The sequence below is a fragment of the Gopherus evgoodei genome, chromosome 1 (genome assembly GCF_007399415.2).
Source record: "Gopherus evgoodei ecotype Sinaloan lineage chromosome 1, rGopEvg1_v1.p, whole genome shotgun sequence".
Lineage (NCBI taxonomy): Eukaryota > Metazoa > Chordata > Testudines > Testudinidae > Gopherus > Gopherus evgoodei.
Window position 1 is genome coordinate 123088387 of NC_044322.1, and position 23016 is coordinate 123111402.

The window sequence follows — 23016 nt, forward strand, 5'->3', positions numbered from 1 at the left end:
AGTGCATGTGCGTACTTGGCACTATTGTCTCTTTTTTCTTTTTTTCTTTTCACAGACCATTACAGTTGGAAGAGACCTCAGGAGGTCACCTAGTCCAACCCCCTGCTCAAAGTGGGACCAATTCCTAGACAGACTTTTTTACCCCCGTTCTCTCAGTGGCCCCCTCAACCTCACAACCCTGAGTTTAGCAGGCCAATGCTCAAACCACTGAGCTATCCCTATGTTGAAGCTCTATCAATAAGAGAGCAGCACCGCCCAAAACCATGTGACAAATACTCACCAATTGAAGAAGCATTTTGATAGCAATTTAAAAGAGGGCAAATATTTTACTTGTTATGAACAGTTCCCAGGATGTGTGAGATTTGGAAAGTCTTTTACTTTTTATGAAATTTTCCCGGGATTATTTAGGGTTTGAATGAAAATTCCCAATTTGAAACATTTTACTCAAAAATTCCCAGATTTTGGAAAATTTCCCCCCACTGGCCCGAGACGAGGCCGGGGGGCTGCTGCAGGGGGCGCGCGGCCACAGCCCCCGCCCCCCGCGTTCACGGAGTGGTCACGTGGCGGGGCTCCTAGGGAGGGGCCGCTGCTGCCTCGTCCCCGTGCTGGCCCCACCCCTTCCGCCGCCTGTGGCGAGGGCTGGAAGAGCAAGTAGCGATTGGGCGGCGGGTTCTCCATGGCGGCGGAGCGGGCAGGGACCAGCCCCACCGTCCCTTCTCCCGCGCCGGGCCAGGGCCGCCCCTCGGCGGGGATGTGAGGAGCCGCCGCCGCCGCCGCCGGTGAGGGGGCACTCGCGACCGGGGTGGGGGCCGCGCTCTTCTCTCAGCCCCTGGGCGGGGCCGCGGGTAGTTAATGTCCTCGCCTGGTCCCCGAACCCGCCCCGCACATCGGTTATTATCGGAGGAGGCGGGGCGGGGGCACGCGCCGAGTGGCGTAGGGAGCCCCGGCCTGGGGCCTCCCAGACCAACCTCCCCTCGCGCGCGCGCTCACGGCTGGTACGAGCGACCCGGAGCCGCTGTTCAGGTGACACGCGGGGGAGGTGCCGCTCCGCGCGTCTCCCCCGCCCCCTTGCTGGGCCGCCCGCCCCCCCCCCCGCCCCCCCCGCGAGCGCGCTAATGCAGTCGGGCTGCTGGCGCGTAACCGGCCCAGCCGAGAGCCCCTTCTCCGGCCGGGCCTTGGCGAGAGCGCCCGTGGTCACCGCAACCCGCCCGCAGCGGCGCTGGTGCCGCGGAGCCCAGGGCGGCAGCTGTGGGACTCTTGTAGGCGACAAGCCGCCAGCGCAGGGGGGGCCACGGGGGGGGGGCGCGTCTGTGCCGCCGCCGTCCGCGCTGGTTCCCGTCGGTCCGAAGTTGTGGCGCTGGAGGTCGTTCTCGGGGAGCGCCGGCAGCGGCCCTTGCTGCTCTGTCCGGCTGCTGGTGGTGGCAGCAGCCGAATTAGCACGTTCCGGGCCGGTCGTTCTGCCCGAGCCCTTTTCTCACCACTTCGGGAAGCAGTTTCCTAAACTTCAGTGTGCGCTGAATCCTCACTATTTACTGCCGGATTGCGCTTTTTAGTGCTGCAACTTCTGCCTCCATTTACTCTTCTCCCTGTCCGTGTGACCCCATTGCTCCCCAGACATTATCCTAAAACCTTTTCCAGGCCCGTTTATACCTGTGGGTCTCAAATTTTTGTACTGGGGACCCCTTTCACGTAGCAAGCCTCTGAGTGCAACCCTCCCTTATAAATTAAAAACACTTTTTAATGTATTTAACACCATTATAAATGCTGGATGCAAAATGGGGCTTGTGGTGGATGGAGGCTGACAACTCGTGACCCCCCCCCAATGTAATAACTTCACTACTCTCTGAGGGGTGCAGATCCCCAGTTTGAGAACCCTTGGTTTATACTTCGTCATTTTTCCTCTTTATCTAAAACCATTTATCCAAATGTCTTAGCTGTGCATAAAGGCCTTACATTGTGCGTGTTAACTCGCCCAAGTTAAGAACACACCTTTTTTTCCTAGAGACAGTGCAGCCAGTGTGCTAGGCACTACACAAATATATAGGCTGATGAGACCTGCCCTGACTAACTTAATTTTATAGGTAGAAAAAAGGACATCCTTAAACTAGTCACTTGAACTTATACTTTTTCTCATTAAAATACTGCTATAACATATTCTTAGTTTTTTTTTAAATAGTTACCATGTAAAATGTAGTGTTCTCTGATTTTTTCATAACTTCCTGTGATGTTGAATATTTTTAAAGCTACTGTAGTATTTATTTATTTTTGCACAGTTCCCTCAGGAGTAGAGTGTGCAGCTGTGATAGACTGCTGCTGTAAAAACCTGGTTTCCTGCTCCATTTGGGACATGGGGGCTTTCAAAAGCATGTCAGTTGCAGCCTCAAGTTTTTGTTAATAAAAACTTAAACTGCTAGTCAATTATTTTAAGAAGTGAAAAAAATCTACTTAAAGGTGTTTACACTAACAGGTAGATTTTAAAATCCAACTTTAACACAGCTGTTGCTTTCAGTGTCTCTCTACTAGTGCTTCATTACATCATTGTTATAGTTTAATAGTTTTTAGTTTAGTTTCCGGACATAATAGGTGGATATTATGTGCACTATTGAATTTTATGTCTAACATCTTTTTTATAGATCTCTTGTGACTATATAATTGCTTTGATAAATGTGAAGAATTGTATTTTAACCAGAAAATTTAAGGTGGCATTACTTTTTTCCAGAATAGTTTTTACATATTCTCTTTATACATACCATTCTGTATACATCTCGCCACCTTGAAAACAGCACTTGATTTTTAAGTTCATTCACTCTTGTATCAACTGCTGTTTGTAGTTTTTGTTGGTTTCATGCTATACTGCAGCTGTCCTCCTTTAGAGGCATCTGTACCTCACACTAAAGAAGACAAAAGATGCTTGAGCTAAGGGGAGGCTTTAACTTTATAGTACTTTTACTGTTAACAGCCTAATATACAATGTATTGAGAATATTTGTTTATGGTGGTTTTTTTGGTTATTTTCATAGAGATTTCATTTATATGTTGTATAAATGTTTATTGTATAAATTCAAGTAAAGGCTTCCAGTATCAAAACTATATTATCACTGAAACGCTTAATTTACCATGTAACATGACATAGTAAAGAGGAGTATATTTCTTATTACTACTGCAAAGTATTTAAAAAATGCAAATATGTAGACTGACAGACTTGCTAAATAGGATGAAGTAGTACCTATTTTGTGTGTGTGTGTGTGTGTGTGTGTGTGTGTGATATAACACACACAGAGTATAGTATAGTTGGCCTTTTTGGCCTGTTACTCCTTTACTCCCCAGATGTTGCAGTGTGGTAGGTTTGCTTCATTCCAATGATAGCTCATCTCAATTGATTGGACTCTTCCAGTAGGTATGCGTACTTCGGCCTTTTCATGTTCTCTGTATGTATAAATATCTCCTGTCTGTGTGTTCTATTCTATGCATCCGAAGAAGTGAGCTGTAGCCCACAAAAGCTTATGCTGAAATAAATGTGTTAGTCTCTAAGGTGCCACAAGTACTCCTGTTGTTTTAAAGCTGGTGCTTTGGTTCTTCCTGAAATCTGTAGTCAGGCTGAAACAGGTGTGTGTGAACTTTCTTAATTCATTTTAAAAGGGTCTTGATTCTGAAGGCATTCCTTGATTTTGGAGTTGTGGAGGATCCATTTACACACACTGCTTAAATCTTGGCCTCCTTAACCATAATAGTTATTTTAGCAATATGTTAATATGATTAAGTTAAGAGTTTTTATATAAGGAGTTCAGCACTAGAAGAAAAATTCAAGACATTTTATTGTTCAATAAAATGACATTTCAGCGTGGTACTTTTTTTTAAAGAATAGTGTCAGCGTAGATCTTGGGTTAGCTTCCTTTTTCTTTCAGTGTGGTCTATTTGATTAGCAAAATGGAGAGTATATGGCATGTGAAGAAGTATCTATAGGATGCCAGAAAGATAAGAGATCTGTAAGAAAACAATCCAATTTTGAAATTAAAAATTGAATATGATGCAATAGGTAGAAAGAATGAAATTTGTTTTTGTGCAGAGAGTTAAGCATATTCACTGCTTAAATCTCAGTCTCTTTCAAAGGCTAAAGTGGGACATGTGGGTCCATAAGTCTTGTACTGGCCACTCATTTATTGAGTGGGGTTCATGCAATGTCACAATTTTTATGACTATTTTCTTAAGTAGAGCCACCTAAAATACATTTAAAATAATTTTAAATATATTAATACTTCAGAAACTTAAAATTGAAATCTTTTAAGAATCAAATATCTTTGCATTTTTTAAGTTTTGTTTTATTTCTGCTAAATTTGTGAAAACAAAAGTCAGTATATCTTTTTCAAATGAATCAGAATGGTAACAGCCACATGCTCATTTAATATTATGAGGACTTAATTCTGTTCATTTTCAGGACTGATCTATACCTAAAAGTTTGGTCCACCTGCCTATGTTGGTCAGGGCTGTGAAAAATTTCATGTCCTGTGCAATGTAGTTAGGTCATCCCACCCCACAATGTAAATGCTGCTAGGTTGCCGGAAGAATTTTTCCATCAACTTCGCTACAACTTCTTCAGGGCGTGGATTTACTACAGCAACAGAAAAACTCTTTCCATTGTTGTAGTAAGTATCTACGCTACAGCGGCGTAGCTCAGGCCAAGTCTACACTATAGACTTATGCTGGCATAGCTGGGTCAGTGAGATGGAATCCTTGACAGACATAGCTATGCCAGCAGAAGCCCCAGTGTAGACCTAGTTATATGGGCAAAACTCTGCTTTTGCAGGTGTGTGGCTTGTTTCACTTATGGGGGGTGGTTTTACTATATCGGTGCAAAGCACAGCGTTGCCAGCATAGCTGCATATATACTAAGAGTGCTTTGGCTTTGTCGGTATAGTAAGTTTATGGAAGGGATGGTATGATGGGAGTGCCTAATTTTGGCAATTGATCTTTGATTATCGGCAGATAAGTATGCCCAGTGGTTGGTGATGGGATGTTGGATGGGATAGGATCTGAGTTACTGCAGAAAATTCTTTTCTGAGTGCTGGCTGGTGAGTGTTGCCCACATGCTCAGGGTTTAGCTGATCGCCATATTTGGGGTCGGGAAGGAATTTTCCTCCAGGTCAGATTGGCAGAGGCCCTGGAGGTTTTTCGCCTTCCCCTGCAGCGTGGGGCATGGGTCACTTGCTGGTGGATTCTCTGCAGCTTGAGGTCTTCAAACCACAATTTGAAGATTTCAATAACTCAGACATAGGTTAGGGGTTTGTTATAGAAGTGGATGGGTAGGGTTCTGTGGCCTGCTTTGTGCAGGGGGTCGGACTAGATGATCACATTGGTCCCTTCTGACCCTAGAATCTATTAATCTATAGTATACCGGTATTCCTATACTGTAAAGTTCTCCGGTGTAGATGTGGCTTCAAAAGTAGTAATATTTGACAGTTTAATAGCTTCTTTGTATGCTAGAGCTATATCACAACTCTTATAACATTTAGTATTTTCAGCATAGATTATTTTAGAATAAAGGAGACCCTGTCTAATAATTAATGTGGCTTTGTTTACATTCAGTGGCAAAACTGGGTAAGTTGGAACAATTCATTCTGCTCACAAATGAAAAGAGTACAGTCATCTCCATGAGCAATGTTCCATTTGCAAACAGGATATAAAACTTTTCATTTTGGCTAAGTAAGGATCCTCTTGGTATTGACTTACAACTGCCTAATTTTAAATGTAAAAAAGACTAGCTCTCTAATGTGCTTCATGAAATACCACCTTCATTTAGTGTTGAATGTGTAGAAAGTTTTAGTCACAATTGATTTTTAGCTGGTATTTCTATATTTAAAACAGTACAGCATTGCTGCTGCGGTGCTTCAGCTTAGGCATTGCCTCTGATGATGGGAGGACTTCTGCCGTTGGCATAAGTAATCCACCTCCCCAACAGGTGGTAGCTAGGTCGACGGAAGAATTCTTCTGTCAGTCTAGGACTGCCTGCACTTAACGTCGGCTTAACTACATCTCTCAGGAGTGTGGATTTTTTACACCCCTGAGAACTAAAGCTAGGCTGATGTAACTTTTCAGTGTAGACCAGCCCCTTCATCTCTTTCTGAACAGGTAAGCTTTTACCAGGTAAGGCCACTTCCTCTTCTCATTGCTTAACAAAGGAAACTTTTATGGTGATATCTGTAGGTAAACGTGCACAAGGTGAAAGGTTACATTGTTTTTTATTGTTTCCACCTTCTTTGCATATATTTCAAGTGCTACGCTGTGCACATCGTTCTCACGAACTTATGTATTTTAATCAATATTGTCTCCACTTAACAATCAGTATCGTTCTCACAAACTTATGTATTTTAATCAATATTGTTTAGTTTGAAAATAACTTTTTTTTTTTTTTTTTTTTTTGCTATTTGGATGCTTGCTGCTATGGCCTAATGGAGTGGGAATGTGAAATTGAACCATTACTGTAAATGTTACTTAGTCACTTTGCTCATGTTGAAACAGGAAAGTGAAATTGGAATTTGGAAATATTACTTTGCTACTCTGTAGGCATGTTGAGAACAACTTGTAAGGCAGAGAGCTTCCTCACGGTGCATGTTGTCAGGTGTGGCCTATTCCTGTATTAGATTTTGAAGACAAATGAGTTTCCTGTCAAGTGGCTGATTGGTGCTCTTTCCTACTTCACAGAAGTTTTCCACAACATTGTTTTCCCTCTGTCCCCTTGCACCCAAAAGCAATATCTTATTGTCTTGCCTGTCAAGGCTCTTATTTTTATGAGGGAGAGCATAGCTCCATTCTTTAAATTGATGTGATTAGTTGCCTTCTGAAAGCTGTTTCTTTGACATCAGTTGACTAGGACAGACTATGAGTAGATGCCTCCTAAAGGGCAGTATACTGTTATGTGTGGGTGGCTGTGGTTCCAAGCTCTTTATTCTACAAAAGTAAACTGATCCCTGAGTCACAACTTTGAGTTCAGTGGCAAGCTGATTTTCCACAGTTGAGCAACGGCCAACTTTGTGAGAGTGAGTTAATTTCATGTTGAATTGGGCCATACACTTAGTAAGAGAACACTTAGCAAATTTACAGGATTTGTGACCAAAACAGTATCTTCTCCATGGTCTTCAGGCTTTTCCCCTTGTGTTTAGCATAATGACAGTACAAGTCACTGGGAGAAGACAGCTTTGTCCATGCCCCTTTAACCAAGGCTGAGAGAGGTGTAGTTTCCAGAAGCTCTTTACTCTTCTCCTTTGAGGTTATGGGGATCTGTTTTTTCTGGGGATGCTGCATGAAATTACCCATAAACAGTAATCTTAGTAAAACCAAGATTTATTAAAAACAGAATGAAAATGAAGTTGAAACAAAAATATTGGTTTGCTTAATGTATCTAGACTCTCATTTTGAATAAGCTAAACTATTCGTAGTTATAGAGGAAAAAGGAAAATTGAATAGCTTACATCCCTTGAAAGCAGTCCCCTCTTTCTGACTGCTCAACCTGCCAGCATCGTATTGCAGTCTACAGGGCAACTTCTTCTTTGTCCACCTAGACATATTTATTAAATCCCCTCCCCAACTTTCCAAGTTTTTTTTTTTTAAGACAAATATACAAAGAGGAGTTGGCAACTTCTGGGAGATGGTCCATTGGAAAAGAAAAACCCTTCATGATGGTCAGAGTTTTTCAGAAATTTAACTGCCTAGCTCAGATATTGCCTTTCATATCTTATGTCTTCACTGCAGAGTTAATTAAAGTTACCTACAGTCAGGTACTTCTCACAAGTTAGCCTAGCTCAAGTGAGAACCAGTCACAGTGTGAAATAACACTCCAGCTTCTGTGTCCACAGTGATACTGCACTCACTCGTATGCAGCTAACACTGTTGGGGTATATACCATAATTCTTTGCACTGGAATAAGCTGAACTGCTCTATGAATATTTTCCCAGTGGACTGTGGGAAAACCTGTCTGTCCTTTCTCGGCATGTGGTGGTGGACAATTGGGGAAGGCACTGGAGGACTGTTGGCACTCAAGTGGCGTTCACTTGCATCCACAGTACGGAGTGGTCTTTAGCAAAACTCAGCAGCTGCTAACTCAAGTTTTAACCTTTAAAACATGATGGGCCAGAAAACTTGAGAGAAAAGGACCGTCATACTTGAGGTTAAGGTGGTGCACAGGACTTAAGTTGTAACTCAAGTTAACTTTGCAGTGAAGACAAGCCAACATACCAGGCCTCTTGCTTAAACCTCTAAGTGTTTTTTCCCCCTTTTCCATAAACTATAAACCATGGACAGAGGACTGCCATGCCAGTGTTTTAAAAACAGCCTTAGTATTATGAAATAACATTTAAAATGTATTGCACAATGTAATTTAGTCATATAGGTCACATCAGTTAATAGACAAACTAAAAGGAAGGTTACTCTAGGAATAAATATTTGTCACAAATTATTATTTGTATTACAGTTCTCAATACGCTTATCATGGTCAGGGTCCCCATTGTTCAGGGCACTGTACAGATATACAGTAAAAGACAGTCACTACCTTGAAAATTCTGTAATTGTAATCTGCAATTTGTATCTCAGCTCCACAGAACTGTCACAAAATATTACTATCCCATTCACAGAAAGTACTGGCCATCACCTACATGGTGATGAAAAATCTAAAGGGATTTTGCCTTGTTTCCTTTCCAAACTAAGCTTTTCTTCAAATCTGCTAGCAATTAGAGTTTGACCAGAAATTACAGATACCACTTTAAAATTGGAATTAGCCTTAGACAAACTGTGAAGGTTTCATAGTAAGAGCTAGAAATGGGTCGTGAAAATGTTCAAAAGAAAACAGGAACTGAGCGTTGTTTGCTAACCATTTATGCAATCTTGAATTGAGAGAGAAAATCTAAAGTGGATCATTATTCTTATTGATGGAATTTGAAAGAAACCGTGGACTCAAGCTGAACTTGCCCATGGGTATTGCTAGTCTAAATTCAGAGAATTGCCTACTATATGCAACTCAGCGGCAGTGAGTCATAACATCAGTTTTCAAGCGGTACATGATGCAGTATCATGATAAGATATCTTTTTTTCCCTCTCCCAGAGCAGAGAAATCTTAGAGCCTGACTTCTCCTATCTCCTCATCTCCTTGTCTCCTAAAAAAGAAGGGGTGGAGAAAATGAGAGTTCGGCATAGTCTGTATTTAAAAGCTTTGCTGCTGTAGCTGTACTAGCAAAACCCTACTAGGTCAGGTCTACACTACAGACCTATATCGGCATAACTCTGTCACTCGGGTGTGAAAAATCCACATCCATGAGCAACGTAGTTATACCCACCTAATCCCGTGTGAAGACAGTGCTATGAGGAGGAGAGTTTCTCCTGCCAACATAGCTGCCACTTCTCGAGGAGGTGGATTAACTGTGCCAAAGGGAAAGCGCTCTCCTATTGGCTTAGAGCATCTTCATTAAAGCACTACAGCGGCACAGTGTTTAAAGTGTAAACTTGCCCCTAGTATCAATTAAGCTTATACTGGCAAAAAAGTGCCTTTGCTGATATAGTTTATATACCATTTGACCAATAGCTAAGCTAGCAAAAGCTCTTTTACGCCAGTATAACTTAATCTGTGCTAGGAGGGTTTTCCTGGCATAAAATACCATAAAAAATAACACTCCTACCTGATGTTGCTATGCTGGCAAGTTTCTAATGTAGTCCTGACCTTTGCTTTTAAGGGGTATATGATATGGATTGTTCTGACCTTATTCCTCACTCAGCTGATATTGAGGAGTGGGAGACAGCCATTTAGGATTATCTTGCTTCACTACATGAAATGAGCCTTTCTTCTGCAAGGGACTGAGTCTCATTTTGCTATTAAAGACTTGTACTGTCCTTTGTTTACAGCATCAAGGATTTGCATAAATGCTAGTCTTTAAAGTTATTCATTTTGATATTTATTTATAAAAGATGGAAGAACGCATATTCATTTAGAAGAAAGTCAAAACCGATTCTGAGCTCTGTCAAGAGTATGACAAAGGCTCTGTTATGCTATAAACAGGTAAGTCAACAACTCAATAAACAAGCAATACCCCTAGTACAAGTCACTGGGATTGGGTTTCTCATTATAAAATCTATTTTTGTATGCAGTAAAACTATTTTTTTCCAAGGAAAGTGTTTATTTCTTTTGTATTTTGTAAACTGCTCACCTGACATTATTCTGAGCAATGCCAGTACCATGTGTGTGTTTTGTGAATGGAACAGTTATTCCTGCCGTTTTCCCAATCCAGCAGCTATTTGATCAGGAAAGAGCTGTGTTGAAAATTCTTGTATGCTGGTATTTGCTGAAGCACTATTGCATGTTAAGAAAACAGAGTGGCGCTTGAACTATGCAGGTGCATCCATGAAGATTAGACAGTGCATTAGGTTATTTCCAATAAAAAAAATTTTTTTGCATCAGAATAGACTTGAAGCAAATAAACTCACTTTTCAGTTGCTCTGTTAATCAATTTTTAGATTGAATCATATAAGAGAACCTACTCTAGTTAAAATTATTTGAATAACTTTTATCTTTCCTTGGTCTGTTCTATCAAAAATTAAGCCTTCCACAACTAAGCACTTGATTGAGGAGTCAAAAATATTTGTGTTCTGATTATGTTTGGAGGGTTGGGGCTATAGCTTTATTTAAAATCTATAATTTGTGAATTGTTTTACCAGAGACACATGAGATGAATGACATAATCAAGTTTTAGGGAGCGTAGTCATTACTCATACTCACTGTCACAGTTCAGAGTGACTGCATCTGTATTTCCCCCTTTAGTGGTCCAGCAGGGCACCCACTCTCACCTTGCAGCTCCCCTGCTGTTGCATTTCTGGTGGAGACCCTATTTCTCTCTTCTAATCAGAGTATTTTAGGTACAGTTCCCTGCCTTCACTGTGCTGTTCCCACCATAGACAGATTGCACAGTGACACCTGCTTGCTTTCTCTTCAGAGATGGTTACCAGGTATAATTACTACAGTTATAAGATACCACCCAGCACTTCCTATGCAACCCTATTTTATTCTTAAGGTAAAAGGCATTACAGAGAAAACATACTAAAACAATAAAAGAACCTACGTGTGCAAATAAGCTTACCAAAGAATCCCCCAACACTAGCATAAGCTCTGGCAAGAGCAGCCCTTCAGTACCCCATCCACAGGGTTTCCTTTGTGGTGACAAGTTTATCATAGTTTCAGCTCAGAACAAACACACAGTCCTATGGGGCCACTCCTTCTAATCTTTCACTAACGTTTGAGGCCCTCCGTGAACCCTGGGTCCTATCTGTTTGTTGGATCAGGAAGAAGGCCCCAAGCCAGTTTAAGAACGGGCTATTTATCCAAAACCTCTTTCTTTGTTGTTTCCTGGAAAATCCAGTTTGAAGGGGTATGTGAACTTCTTGGGGGAGTCGTTTCAAAGGGCTTATAAAGGAGGAAGTATATGAGCATCCTCCTCCCTACTGAAAAGGTACATACGGTGCCCAAATAACACACACACAATTGCACTTTTTATACAATGTGCCCCAAAAGGTATTTACACTAATTCAGTAAGGTTTAACTGTATGAAATTAAGTTTATTTTGGGTATAGTAGGATAACATGAGCTCTGTCAGTTTGTCACATCCACTTTGTAGAGATTGCTGAATTGGAAACCACCTGCTGCTCAGTATGAATATGTCAGATTTCTAAAATGGAAAACATTGACCAAACATAATTCTCCCAACAGGAAATGGAAGGGACCCTGCTTTCAGAAGTATTACCCCAACCTCCTCTCAAAAGTTGCCAGTAGGTAGACAAGGATAGGAATATTAGCTCAGTGGGGGTGATATTTTTTGTGGGGGGAGGGGATTAGGGTAGGGATGGAGGATTGGGGTGCTATGCCAGGCTAAACTGCTGATTTCTTTTACAGTTTTGCATTAATGGGCTAGACAGTCTAGCAAAGTCAGAGAGGTCTTGTGTGGGATTTTCCCATTCTTTTTTAATGAGTAGAAACACTGAAAATCAATCATTACTGTGTATTTTCTTGCATGCTTTCCCTGCAGAGATTGAATGTCTCTTGTGAGTGACTGACTTCCCATCCTGGCCTACCACAGAGCTGCACTTCATCATACTCCCTGACTGAGTCCTATTTTCCCTTCATTCCACTTTTCCATGCACAAACTGCATTGCCCCCATGTTTCACTATCCTACACAGCTCTGCTTCTGTCAGCCCCTTCCCCACTCATTTTTCCATCTCAGAACATTCTCTGACCATGCCCACCTACTGCCCTACCATATTCAACCTTGAAACACTGATATATATCAATGTTTAAAAACCTAATACAATAGAGGAGTCAAGGGAGCATAGCAGGGGAGGGAGAACCATAGTCTTGCTTACTCATTCATATCCCTCCTTATATCCTTTAAGGTGTGTCAGGTGAATCATGGGGGCAGTCAGGAGTGTGGGGTGATACTATTTTAATGGGGGGTCTAGGGCTGTCCATATAACCTGCTGTGGATAAGAGCTTGGTGTGAGTGCCAAGACACTAGTGGATCAGGGGCTCCTCACAGCATGGTGTCCTCAGCCAAGGAAACAGTGTTGGGGCCTCGATGCACCAATGCCTTAGCCCCCTCAGACTGCCTGCAATATTTGGGAAATAGCAGTAGGTAGTGGTATGGGTTTACAGTGTTTGCACAGACTCTGAATTCATCTTGGCAATAAACATTGAAGTAGAAATATTTTATTACTGTCCTTTAGATCATATATATATATGCTAAATTGACTTGCACTATATGCTAGTTTCTTTTATACCTGGAACATGTATTACATAGGTGAACCAGGAATATTATGAAAATTTCATATATTCCTGTAAGTTTCAACACATTTTTGTTGACCTCTTCCCTCTGCAGTTCCAGTATATAGAAACTTGATGCTGTTTTTATCCAGAGTTGGGTTTTTTTGTGGCAATATATCAGGGTAGTGTTCTCTACTGGTCAGCTGTTTAAAAAAAATTCTATGCAACTTAAAAGTGGAAATGAGAGAAATGCTCATTCCTTTTCATATTTGACAGAAATTAGTAAACCACCTTGAAATATAATTAAGCAGAACATTTCAGTGTTTTAAGACAGCTTATGTGCATATCTTAAAAATCCAAAATCTGATGTCTCAGAAAGAAACTGTAAATCTTTATTGCACCATGTATCAGAAAAATAGTATAATTTAGAGCAAATAGACAGTTGTCATATCATGCCAGAAACAGGAGATCATTAGTGAAGATTTTGACTCCTGTTCTAAAAGTTCTTTTTTAACACTTTCCCCAGGCCCTTGCTGCAGTTCTCCCCATGACTAGGCTTGAGACTCCAATAGTCTGAGTAAAGGCTTTTCCATAGTAAATTCTTCCATCGCCATTATAGATAAGCATCAGGGATGCTTTGTTAAACTTGTACTGAGAAAAACAACCGTGCAAAATCTATTGGTAAACAGAGGATTGCTTGTTGTTAATGCAGTTCCTTAAAGGCACTATTTTTATGCATCCTGAAAAAGGGTCTGTGCTAACTGAACTACAATGATTTGAACAGTCCTTTGTAACCTTTTTTCTTCCATTGTTCCCATAATCTTATGTGGCTGTTGGGATGGTGTGGCTGTTTTAACTCAAACCTGGATTGTAAATTAATTTTAACATAAATAGCAATACTTTGTGTGTGTTTTATGGAGTGGAACTAAACCTCTACCTCGATATAACGTGACCCAATATAACACATGTTCGGATATAACGCGGTAAAGCAGTGCTCCAGGGGGGTGGGGCTGCGCACTCCAGCGGATCAAAGCAAGTTCAATATAACGTGGTTTCACCAATAACGCAGTAAGATTTTTTTGGCTCGAGGACAGCGTTATATTGGGGTAGAGGTGTGTATGTGAATATGAAGAAAAAACACACACACTATATGTTTGAAAATACGTGGCTCTGCTTATGTTTGTCTTCAAGCGTCATTTCTTGTTGCTGCTTGTACTGTGAACTCTCATCTGGAGTGCTAGATGCTCTTCTGCACTTCTTCAAAATCTTTAATCCGTTATCTGTCCTGTTTCCAGTAACCGCAGCTCTTCTGTTCCATGATCGATGTGGTGGTTTTGAACACTTCAGTAGTTTACGAAATGACCCAGAGTGGAGGAAAATATGATTTCTATATTGGTCTCGTGTTGGCTATGAGCTCCAGCATTTTCATTGGAGGGAGTTTCATCCTAAAAAAGAAGGGTCTCCTCCGACTGGCCAGGAAGGGCTCCATGAGAGCAGGTATGCTATGCACTTGAGAACTTTTGCCTGATTTTAATTTTATTTGAATGCTTAGTGAATGGCTACTGAATTTTCACTCTGATTTTTTTGAGTATTGATTTACTTTGTTTCCTTGTTGAGAGATGAAACTATGGATATCCTCCTAATTTACTGTATAAAAGGAAGAACGTGTGTAGTCAACTGGGGTTACAAACTGTGGAACTATTTAGGTCAACTGTAAGAATAGGGACTCTGTTAAATCCCCTTTTTATTTAATTTTTTTTAACATTGTTATGAGTCTAGAACATTACCTCAGAATAGGCAAATATCATGCAGTCTGTAATGCCATTTCTTGTCCCAAAGAAATATATATACGCTGCTAATCTTTAAAGCAAATTGCACAGGAATATCCGCACATTTTAAAAGTTGAAAATATTTTGACTTTGGCCTCTGATTATGCATCAAATTCTCACTTTAATGAGTGGTTGCATATATGATTATAACATGGGTTGAAAATAATTCTTTTTTTTGGACTATAACTCAATCATAGTGATTGATGCTCGCCCCTATGTGTTGCTGATTAATTGCTCGTTCTTCCAATTCCAGGTCAAGGTGGTCATGCATATCTTAAAGAGTGGCTGTGGTGGGCTGGACTTCTGTCAAGTAAGTGCACCTCTACCTCACTATAATGCAACCTGATATAACACGAATTCGGGTATAACTTGGTAAAGCAGTGCTCGGGAGGAGGGGGGGCTGAGCACTCAGATGGATCAAAGCAAGTTTGATATAATGTGGTTGCATTTATAACATGGTAAGATTTTTCGGCTCCTGAGGACAGCGTGCGTTATGTCGAGGTAGAGGTGTATCAAAAAGAATAACCAGTGTTAAGATTTTAAATATCAAAATATTCAAAAAAAATTGTTGAATACACAATAACCAAAGCTAGAAATGGTGCATACCTCTGTACACTGAGATAAAAATCCGTATTTAAAAAATAAATTGTATTAGTAGTAATATCTTTGTAATTAAAATCAAATTAAAAAGAACATTCTTGAGTGTAAAAGGATATATCTCCAGTGGATGTTTTCAATAGTTTTTCTTGATCAGCAGAGAATTTCACCCCTTTTTAATTTTTGCCATTTATTTATTTTACTTTTTCACTTCACTAAGCTTGGGCAGTTTAAACTAGACCAGTGGTTCTTAAACTTGTTTGATCTGGCTCCCCTTTCTATGTGTCTTCCCTGGGACATATACCACCACCCAGCTCTGAATGCAGAGTGGAGAGTAGCAGCTGCTGGCCAGGTGCCCAGCTCTGAACGCAACATTGCACCACCAGCAGCACAGACAGAAGTAAGGGTGGCGATGTGAAAAGTGATATTTGTCAATATCACTTTTCACAGCAGACCTAGCACTCCATTGTTACCCTTACTTCTGCATTGCAGCAACTCAGGGCTGACAGCTGGAGCCCTGCTGCCTCCAGGTGAGGGATTGTGTGCGCGCCCATGGGGGTGGAGGGGCATGAGCCTGGGCTGCTTCCCTGTGAGGGACTACGGGGGGGGAACAGCCCCAAACCCTAGGTGGTGGAGTTTTGGCTGTCTCCTTTATCCCTGCCTCCTGGGTGTACGTGGCCCTTCTGCAGGAGCCCCAGCCAATACAAAATACAAAACTATTCATTGAAAAAAGTTACTTTTAAAATATTTTGAAACCTTCTCTCTCTCCTTCTCTTTGGTTTTGTTTTATCTTTTTACATGTCTCCTAAACTTTGGACTTAAATAGTGTAACTATGCGCATTTAGCTTGACTCATTGTAGTTTATGTACTGCTTCATAGAAGATACAATTGCAGATGATTTTGCTTATGTGAGAATTAAATGACCTGAGTTAGTAGGACGGGGAAATGCAGAGGCTGTTGCATAAAAATAGGTTAGCCTAAATTAGAGGTGAGATGTAGTTTTGTTTTATGGAATATCTATCTGCTAGCTTTGAGTTCTGCTGATATTAAACTGCCATGTCAGCTGAACATATTAGTTGAATTTCTTCTCTGTGGGAACACTTGTTCAGTTTCAGAGGTTTCTCTTACATGTGTTAAGACTTCCTCATTCTTTTTTTATTCTGCAGTGGGAGCTGGTGAAGTAGCTAACTTTGCTGCTTATGCATTTGCACCAGCTACATTAGTGACTCCATTGGGAGCTCTCAGTGTTCTTGTAAGGTAAGAACTGTTTAGAAAGAAGCACTATTTCAGAGAAGTAGAAGCAAAGTATGTATTTAGAAATGTCTTTCTGCTTAACTGTGACTAAACTTTGTACTCATAAAAATGGAAGGAGTAGCACTGACTTAACCCAGGCATAAGATGAGTTGGCGCTTTACAAGCTTCCTTGCACAGCTCTAGCAGTGTACCTTTACCTTGACTTGCAACATCCTGCTATTCCTGTCTTCTGCATCTCTTGAGGGTGGAAGCCAGTTATGATGTGCACAAACAAAAGGAAGAAAAGACTAATAAATTAATTTTTATTCCTGACCAAAGTCAGGATCTTATTCGTCTTTAGAGAGTCAAGGATTTTGCACCAGTACTCCACATTGTCTTGGAGAGGGATTTCATAGAGAGGATGATGGATAACATTCTCCCTCACAATTTTGAGGAGGCAGCATAATTTAGAACAACTTCTGGGCCTCCAGACATTTACAGATAGTCTAGTGCATAGCAGACATGTTAATATAGACAATTGTAATTATGCTTAGTGGATTTAGTCTAACAGAAATGTATGGACATGAGTAACGTTGCAGATGACTAGAGGTGGTGCACTATATTAGATATTGAAACAAGGGAGCAGTAGAGCTTTTATCTGCATAGTGAGGCAGTATGTACTTGATTCTGTATTCAGATTGTTTTCCCTCTTTGTTTATTTGGAGCCTTAACTTAGAATAACAATTAACAGCTCTTAATTACTTAGAGAAAAGTGTTTTCTGAAGTTTAAGACACTAATATTTTTTGATGTCTGCTATGGGCAAATTAATCTCCTGATTCCTAATCTGTCAATGTATTTTTTCCTTTCAGTGCCATTCTTTCATCTTATTTTTTAAATGAAAAACTTAATCTGCATGGAAAAATTGGATGTTTGTTAAGTATATTGGGGTCAACTGTGATGGTCATTCATGCTCCACAAGAAGAGGAGGTAGAAACTTTGAATGAAATGTCCCACAAGCTAGGAGATCCAGGTGAGAGAAAATGTCAAGTTCATCTGTAAGTAGCAGGGTAGCTAATGAAGGAAGATAAGTATGTTTATCCTACTTTGCTAGAAGGACTGTGGTTCATTTATAGTTGCAACTGTTGCAAATTTCTAGTACCAAAAAGTTAGACCACCTCTCTTTTTTCTACATCTGTAAATAAAATGAGTTTGAATTCTACAATAGACTTAGCGGAAGCTTTGAAGGATACCAGTGAATTTATTTTGTACAGAATGCCAGGATTAAACTGAGGTCAATTTTTGTCCAAGTAAAAGCATGTTCTGAAAGAATAATAAATTAGCAGTTTAATATGTTAACCTAAGAAGCAGACAGCTATTTTCCCCTTGTTACATTTTCTGCAAAGAAATGTCATCTGTAAGTCAATTTTGAGCCGATATTAAATAATGAAGCATAGACTGTGGGGAAAATGTACAATATCAAAGATTTCCATTAGGACTAGTAGCTAAAATTTAGGTCAGAGTGTCATCTTTGTTTCACATTATATTATAATAAAAATAAGACCTGCTTCTTATATAGCAGTTGATATCTGTAGATCTCAAAGCACTTTACAAGGAAGGTAAAGCTCCATTTTACAGATGAAACTGAGGAGTGAAATGACTTATTCGAGGGCATTATGAGCATGTCCGATTGGTGACTTAAAATTCCTGTTGCTGAGTGAAGCACCCAAATCAAAACAAATCACAGACAGCATTTAGATACATGCATACACCTGATGGTCTCGTTGTACCCCTGGTTCTGTGCTTTTGTAATAAGCCAAGGATTGCAGTAAAAAGGGAGGGGTCTGGGGTCATAAGAGTTGTTGTAGCCTCCATTTTGAATGACTGGTAGAAGAAAAATCATTTGAACGTAAATAATAAAATGAAGGGGAGCAAAAAAGCCTCTCAACCTTGACTTGTGGCCCTTAAAATATGCACAGTGTTTCTTGGTACCTAACTGGATGCTCTTGTGTACTGTATATAAATAAGTGATTTTTTTTTTTCCCCCTACTGCAGGTTTTGTGGTTTTTGCAACACTTGTCTTCATTGTGTCCTTAATACTGATATTTGTGGTAGGACCTCGCCATGGACAGAGCAACATTCTTGTGTACATAACAATCTGCTCTGTCATTGGAGCATTGTCAGTCTCCTGTGTGAAAGGCTTGGGCATCACTATCAAAGAACTTATTGCAGGAAAACCTGTGCTAAAACATCCTTTGTCCTGGATTCTGCTGCTAAGTCTTATCGTTTGTGTGAGCACACAGATCAACTATTTAAACAGAGCTCTGGATATATTCAACACTTCCATAGTGACTCCAATATATTATGTATTCTTTACAACATCTGTTTTAACTTGTTCTGCTATTCTTTTCAAGGAGTGGCAACATATGTCTGCCGCTGACATTATTGGCACCTTCAGTGGTTTTCTCACAATCATTGTGGGGATCTTTTTATTGCATGCCTTTAAAGATGTAAATTTCACTCTAGCAAATCTGCCTGTCTCCTTGCGGAAAGATGACAGAGCAGTCAATGGCACTCTGCCAACCACATATGAATGCTTTAATCATGATGAAGAAAGCTCAACCTGCGTAGGTGAAATACAATCCAGTGAGAATGTCCCGTCTAGGAGAAATGGAAGTCTGGCAGCATTCTGAAAATGTGTTAAGAACAATTCTGTAACTTTTGTTTTGCTGTAAAATGTTTGAATTTGGAAGCAGATGATGTACTTGAACAATATGTAAAGACAATCGTAAATTTTTAGGTTTGATTAGTTTGGACCAAGAATAGTGATGGAGTTTTAATTTGCCTTATTTTTACTTTAAAAAGACACACTGCAGTGACCTCAGTACATGGTTTGGTTTTGTTGCTCTTAAGTTATCTGTGTAAACTTGTAAATATTTTTAATTTGAATTTTCCATTTTAAAAACTTATTGCACTAATAACAATTTTAACTATATCAAAAATAAATTGCTTTAATTTTGCATTGGTGGTAAGCACATTGACATGAACCTGAATCTTTTGCATAATGAATATTCACCATGTCTGTTTCAGCATATGGAAGAGTAAGACTATTAATCTGGAATGCACTGAAAGGTGTAGGGAGCAATTTACAGTGGATGTCACTAAACTGGCTAATTACAGCACTTCGGGAAAGCATATAACTAAACTAGTTACACTGATGACTACTACTGAGGCATTAGTAAACTTGAAACAGTAAAGACTCAGGAAGTATACATTCAGAATGGTTTGTTTTTATTTAAACTGATTTTTTTAAAGAGTTTTTAAATTTTGATTATACTTCAGAGGGAAAGGAAATTGTATAACCTAGCAAATCTTCAAGATCAATTGAATATCAAAAGTTAAGTAGAATGTAAAAGGTAAGTACTAACGAAAAAGGATATCCATCACTTATACACTGATAATCTAATTTTTCTTATTTGTCAGATGTGTATTCTCTCCCCCCAGACAAATCAAACTCTCTGTCTTGTAGTGGGTTTTTACTCTGTCAGCAACAACTGAACACTTGCTGGATGTCATTTTCTTGAGAAACAAATAAAACCCTAGACAGTTAGGAGTTGTCCTGCCAAGACCATTTGCAGGCTTGAACTACTGCTATGTTAAAGCTTACCATAGCTGCAATTCTACACAGAAGTGTATTTTATTTGTGGAAATGAAAGCTAGCACTAGTAGTATTAGGTTAAATGGATGTAGTGTAGGGGGGACGAATTTATAAAGGGTTAATTAGTGTTTGAATGCACTTGATATCATTTCGGAATCAGTTCCCAAAAGTGAGAACCATCCAATTCAAAAGTCCTGCTGCAACCTTGGAAAGGTCATTGCCAACAATGAGCAAGGATATCAGATAATCTTACCTGTAAGTCACTGCACTAGTTAAGATGTGGTCCTCTCTCAGGTAACTGGTGCCCAGATCATTCACTGATTTTAGTGATAGCCACTTTCGAGACCTTCTCCAAGGAGAGTGCATTACTGTAGTTTTAGTGGGCAGGTAATAAAGATGAACAAACTTTGTTAAAAAATAGTGCCAACCTCTTGGGGAAACACCATGGACTTCCTGAGAATTCAGGGATGGTTCTCATAGACTCATAGACTCTAGGACTGGAAGGGACCTCGAGAGGTCATCGAGTCCAGTCCCCTGCCCTCATGGCAGGACCAAATACTGTCTAGACCATCCCTGATAGACATTTATCTAACCTACTCTTAAATATCTCCAGCGATGGAGATTCCACAACTTCCCTAGGCAATCTATTCCAGTGTTTAACTACCCTGACAGTTAGGAACTTTTTCCTAATGTTCAACCTAAATCTCCCTTGCTGCAGTTTAAGTCCATTGCTTCTTGTTCTACCATTGGAGGCCAAGGTGAACAAGTTTTCTCCCTCCTCCTGATGACACCTTTTTAGATACCTGAAAACTGCTATCAGGTCCCCTCTCAGTCTTCTCTTTTCCAAACTAAACAAACCCAATTCCTTCAGCCTTCCTTCATAGGTCATGTTCTCAAGACCTTTAATCATTCTTGTTGCTCTTCTCTGGACCCTCTCCAATTTCTCCACATCTTTCTTGAAATGCGGTGCCCAGAATTGGACACAATACTCCAGTTGAGGCCTAACCAGCGCAGAGTAAAGCGGAAGAATGACTTCTCGTGTCTTGTTTACAACACACCTGTTAATGCATCCCAGAATCATGTTTGCTTTTTTTGCAACAGTATCACACTGTTCACTCATATTAAGCTTGTGGTCCACTATGACCCCTAGATATCTTTCTGCCATACTCCTTCCTAGACAGTCTCTTCCTATTCTGTATGTGTGAAACTGATTGTTCCTTCCTAAGTGGAGCACTTTGCATTTATCTTTATTGAACTTCATCCTGTTTACCTCAGACCATTTCTCCAATTTGTCCAGATCATTTTGAATTTTGACCCTGTCCTCCAGAGCAGTTGCAATCCCTCCCAGTTTGGTATCGTCCGCAAACTTAATAAGCGTACTTTCTATGCCAACATCTAAATCGTTGATGAAGATATTGAACAGAACCGGTCCCAAAACAGACCCCTGCGGAACCCCACTTGTTATACCTTTCCAGCAGGATTGGGAGCCATTAACAACTACTCTCTGAGTACGGTTATCCAGCCAGTTATGCACCCACCTTATAGTAGCCCCATCTAAATTGTACTTATCTATAAGAATATCATGCGAAACTGTATCAAATGCCTTACTAAAGTCTAGGTATATCACATCCACCGCTTCTCCCTTATCCACAAGGCTCGTTATCCTATCAAAGAATGCTATCAGATTAGTTTGACATGATTTGTTCTTTACAAATCCATGCTGGCTATTCCCTATCACCTTACCACCTTCCAAGTGTTTGCAGATGATTTCTTTGATTACCTGCTCCATTATCTTCCCTGGCACAGAAGTTAAACTAACTGGTCTGTAGTTTCCTGGGTTGTTTTTATTTCCCGGGTTGTTTTTATTTCCCTTTTTATAGATGGGCACTATATTTGCCCCCTTCCAGTCTTCTGGAATCTCCCCGTCTCCCATGATTTCCCAAAGATAATAGCTAGAGGCTCAGATACCTCCTCTATTAACTCCTTGAGTATTCTAGGATGCATTTCATCAGGCCCTGGTGACTTGCAGGCATCTAACTTTTCTAAGTGATTTTTTACTTGCTCTTTCCTTATTTTCTCTTCTAAACCTACCCTCTTCCCATAAGCATTCACTATATTAGACATTCCTTCAGACTTCTCAGTGAAGACTGAGACAAAGAAGTCATTAAGCATCTCTGCCATTTCCAAGTCTCCCATTACTGTTACCCCCTCCTCACTGAGCAGTGGGCCTACCCTGTCCTTAGTCTTCCTCTTGCTTCTAATGTATTGATAAAAAGTCTTCTTGTTTCCCTTTATTCCCGTAGCTAGTTTGAGTTCATTTTGTGCCTTTGCTTTTCTAATCTTGCCTCTGCATTCCTGTGTTATTTGCCTATATTCATCCTTTGTGATCTGACCTAGTTTCCATTTTTTATATGACGCCTTTTTATTTTGTAGGTCACGCAAGATCTCAAGGGTAAGCCAAGGTGGTCTTTTGCCACATTTTCTATCTTTCCTAACCATCGGAATAACTTGCTTTTGGGCCCTTAATAGCGTCCCTTTGAAAAACTGCCAACTTTCCTCAGTTGTTTTTCCCCTCAGTCTTAATTCCCATGGGACCTTGCCTATCAGCTCTCTGAGCTTACCAAAATCCGCCTTCCTGAAATCCATTGTCTCTATTCTGCTGTACTCCTTTCTACCCTTCCTTAGAATTGCAAATTCTATGATTTCATGATCACTTTCACCCAAGCTTCCTTCTACTTTTAAATTCTCAACAAGTTCCTCCCTATTGGTTAAAATCAAGTCTAGAACAGCTTCCCCCGTAGTAGCTTTTTCAACTTTCTGAAATAAAAAGTTGTCTTCTGATAAGACACAAAGCTGCTTGCTACAAGGAACACATTTCCCATCATAGGCAATATCAATATTTGATTCTGTGTAT

General features: G+C 40.3%; 1 protein-coding gene across 6 annotated transcripts; it reads left to right on the plus strand.

Moving 5' to 3' along the window:
• Nucleotides 1-636: 636 nt before the first annotated feature.
• Nucleotides 637-19464, plus strand: NIPA2 (NIPA magnesium transporter 2). Of its 6 annotated transcripts, none has more exons than XM_030571225.1 (6): nucleotides 637-779; nucleotides 14083-14284; nucleotides 14870-14926; nucleotides 16380-16470; nucleotides 17317-17477; nucleotides 18500-19464. In XM_030571225.1, exons 2-6 carry the CDS (start codon nucleotides 14104-14106, stop codon nucleotides 19135-19137), a joined length of 1128 nt encoding a protein of 375 aa, XP_030427085.1. In that variant the 5' UTR covers nucleotides 637-779; nucleotides 14083-14103; the 3' UTR covers nucleotides 19138-19464. The 6 variants fall into 6 exon arrangements, with proteins under 6 accessions (XP_030427085.1, XP_030427092.1, XP_030427124.1 ...); XM_030571232.1 differs by having other exon boundaries at nucleotides 637-775; nucleotides 14082-14284; XM_030571264.1 differs by having other exon boundaries at nucleotides 637-772; nucleotides 14082-14284.
• The last annotated feature ends 3552 nt before the right edge of the window (nucleotides 19465-23016 follow it).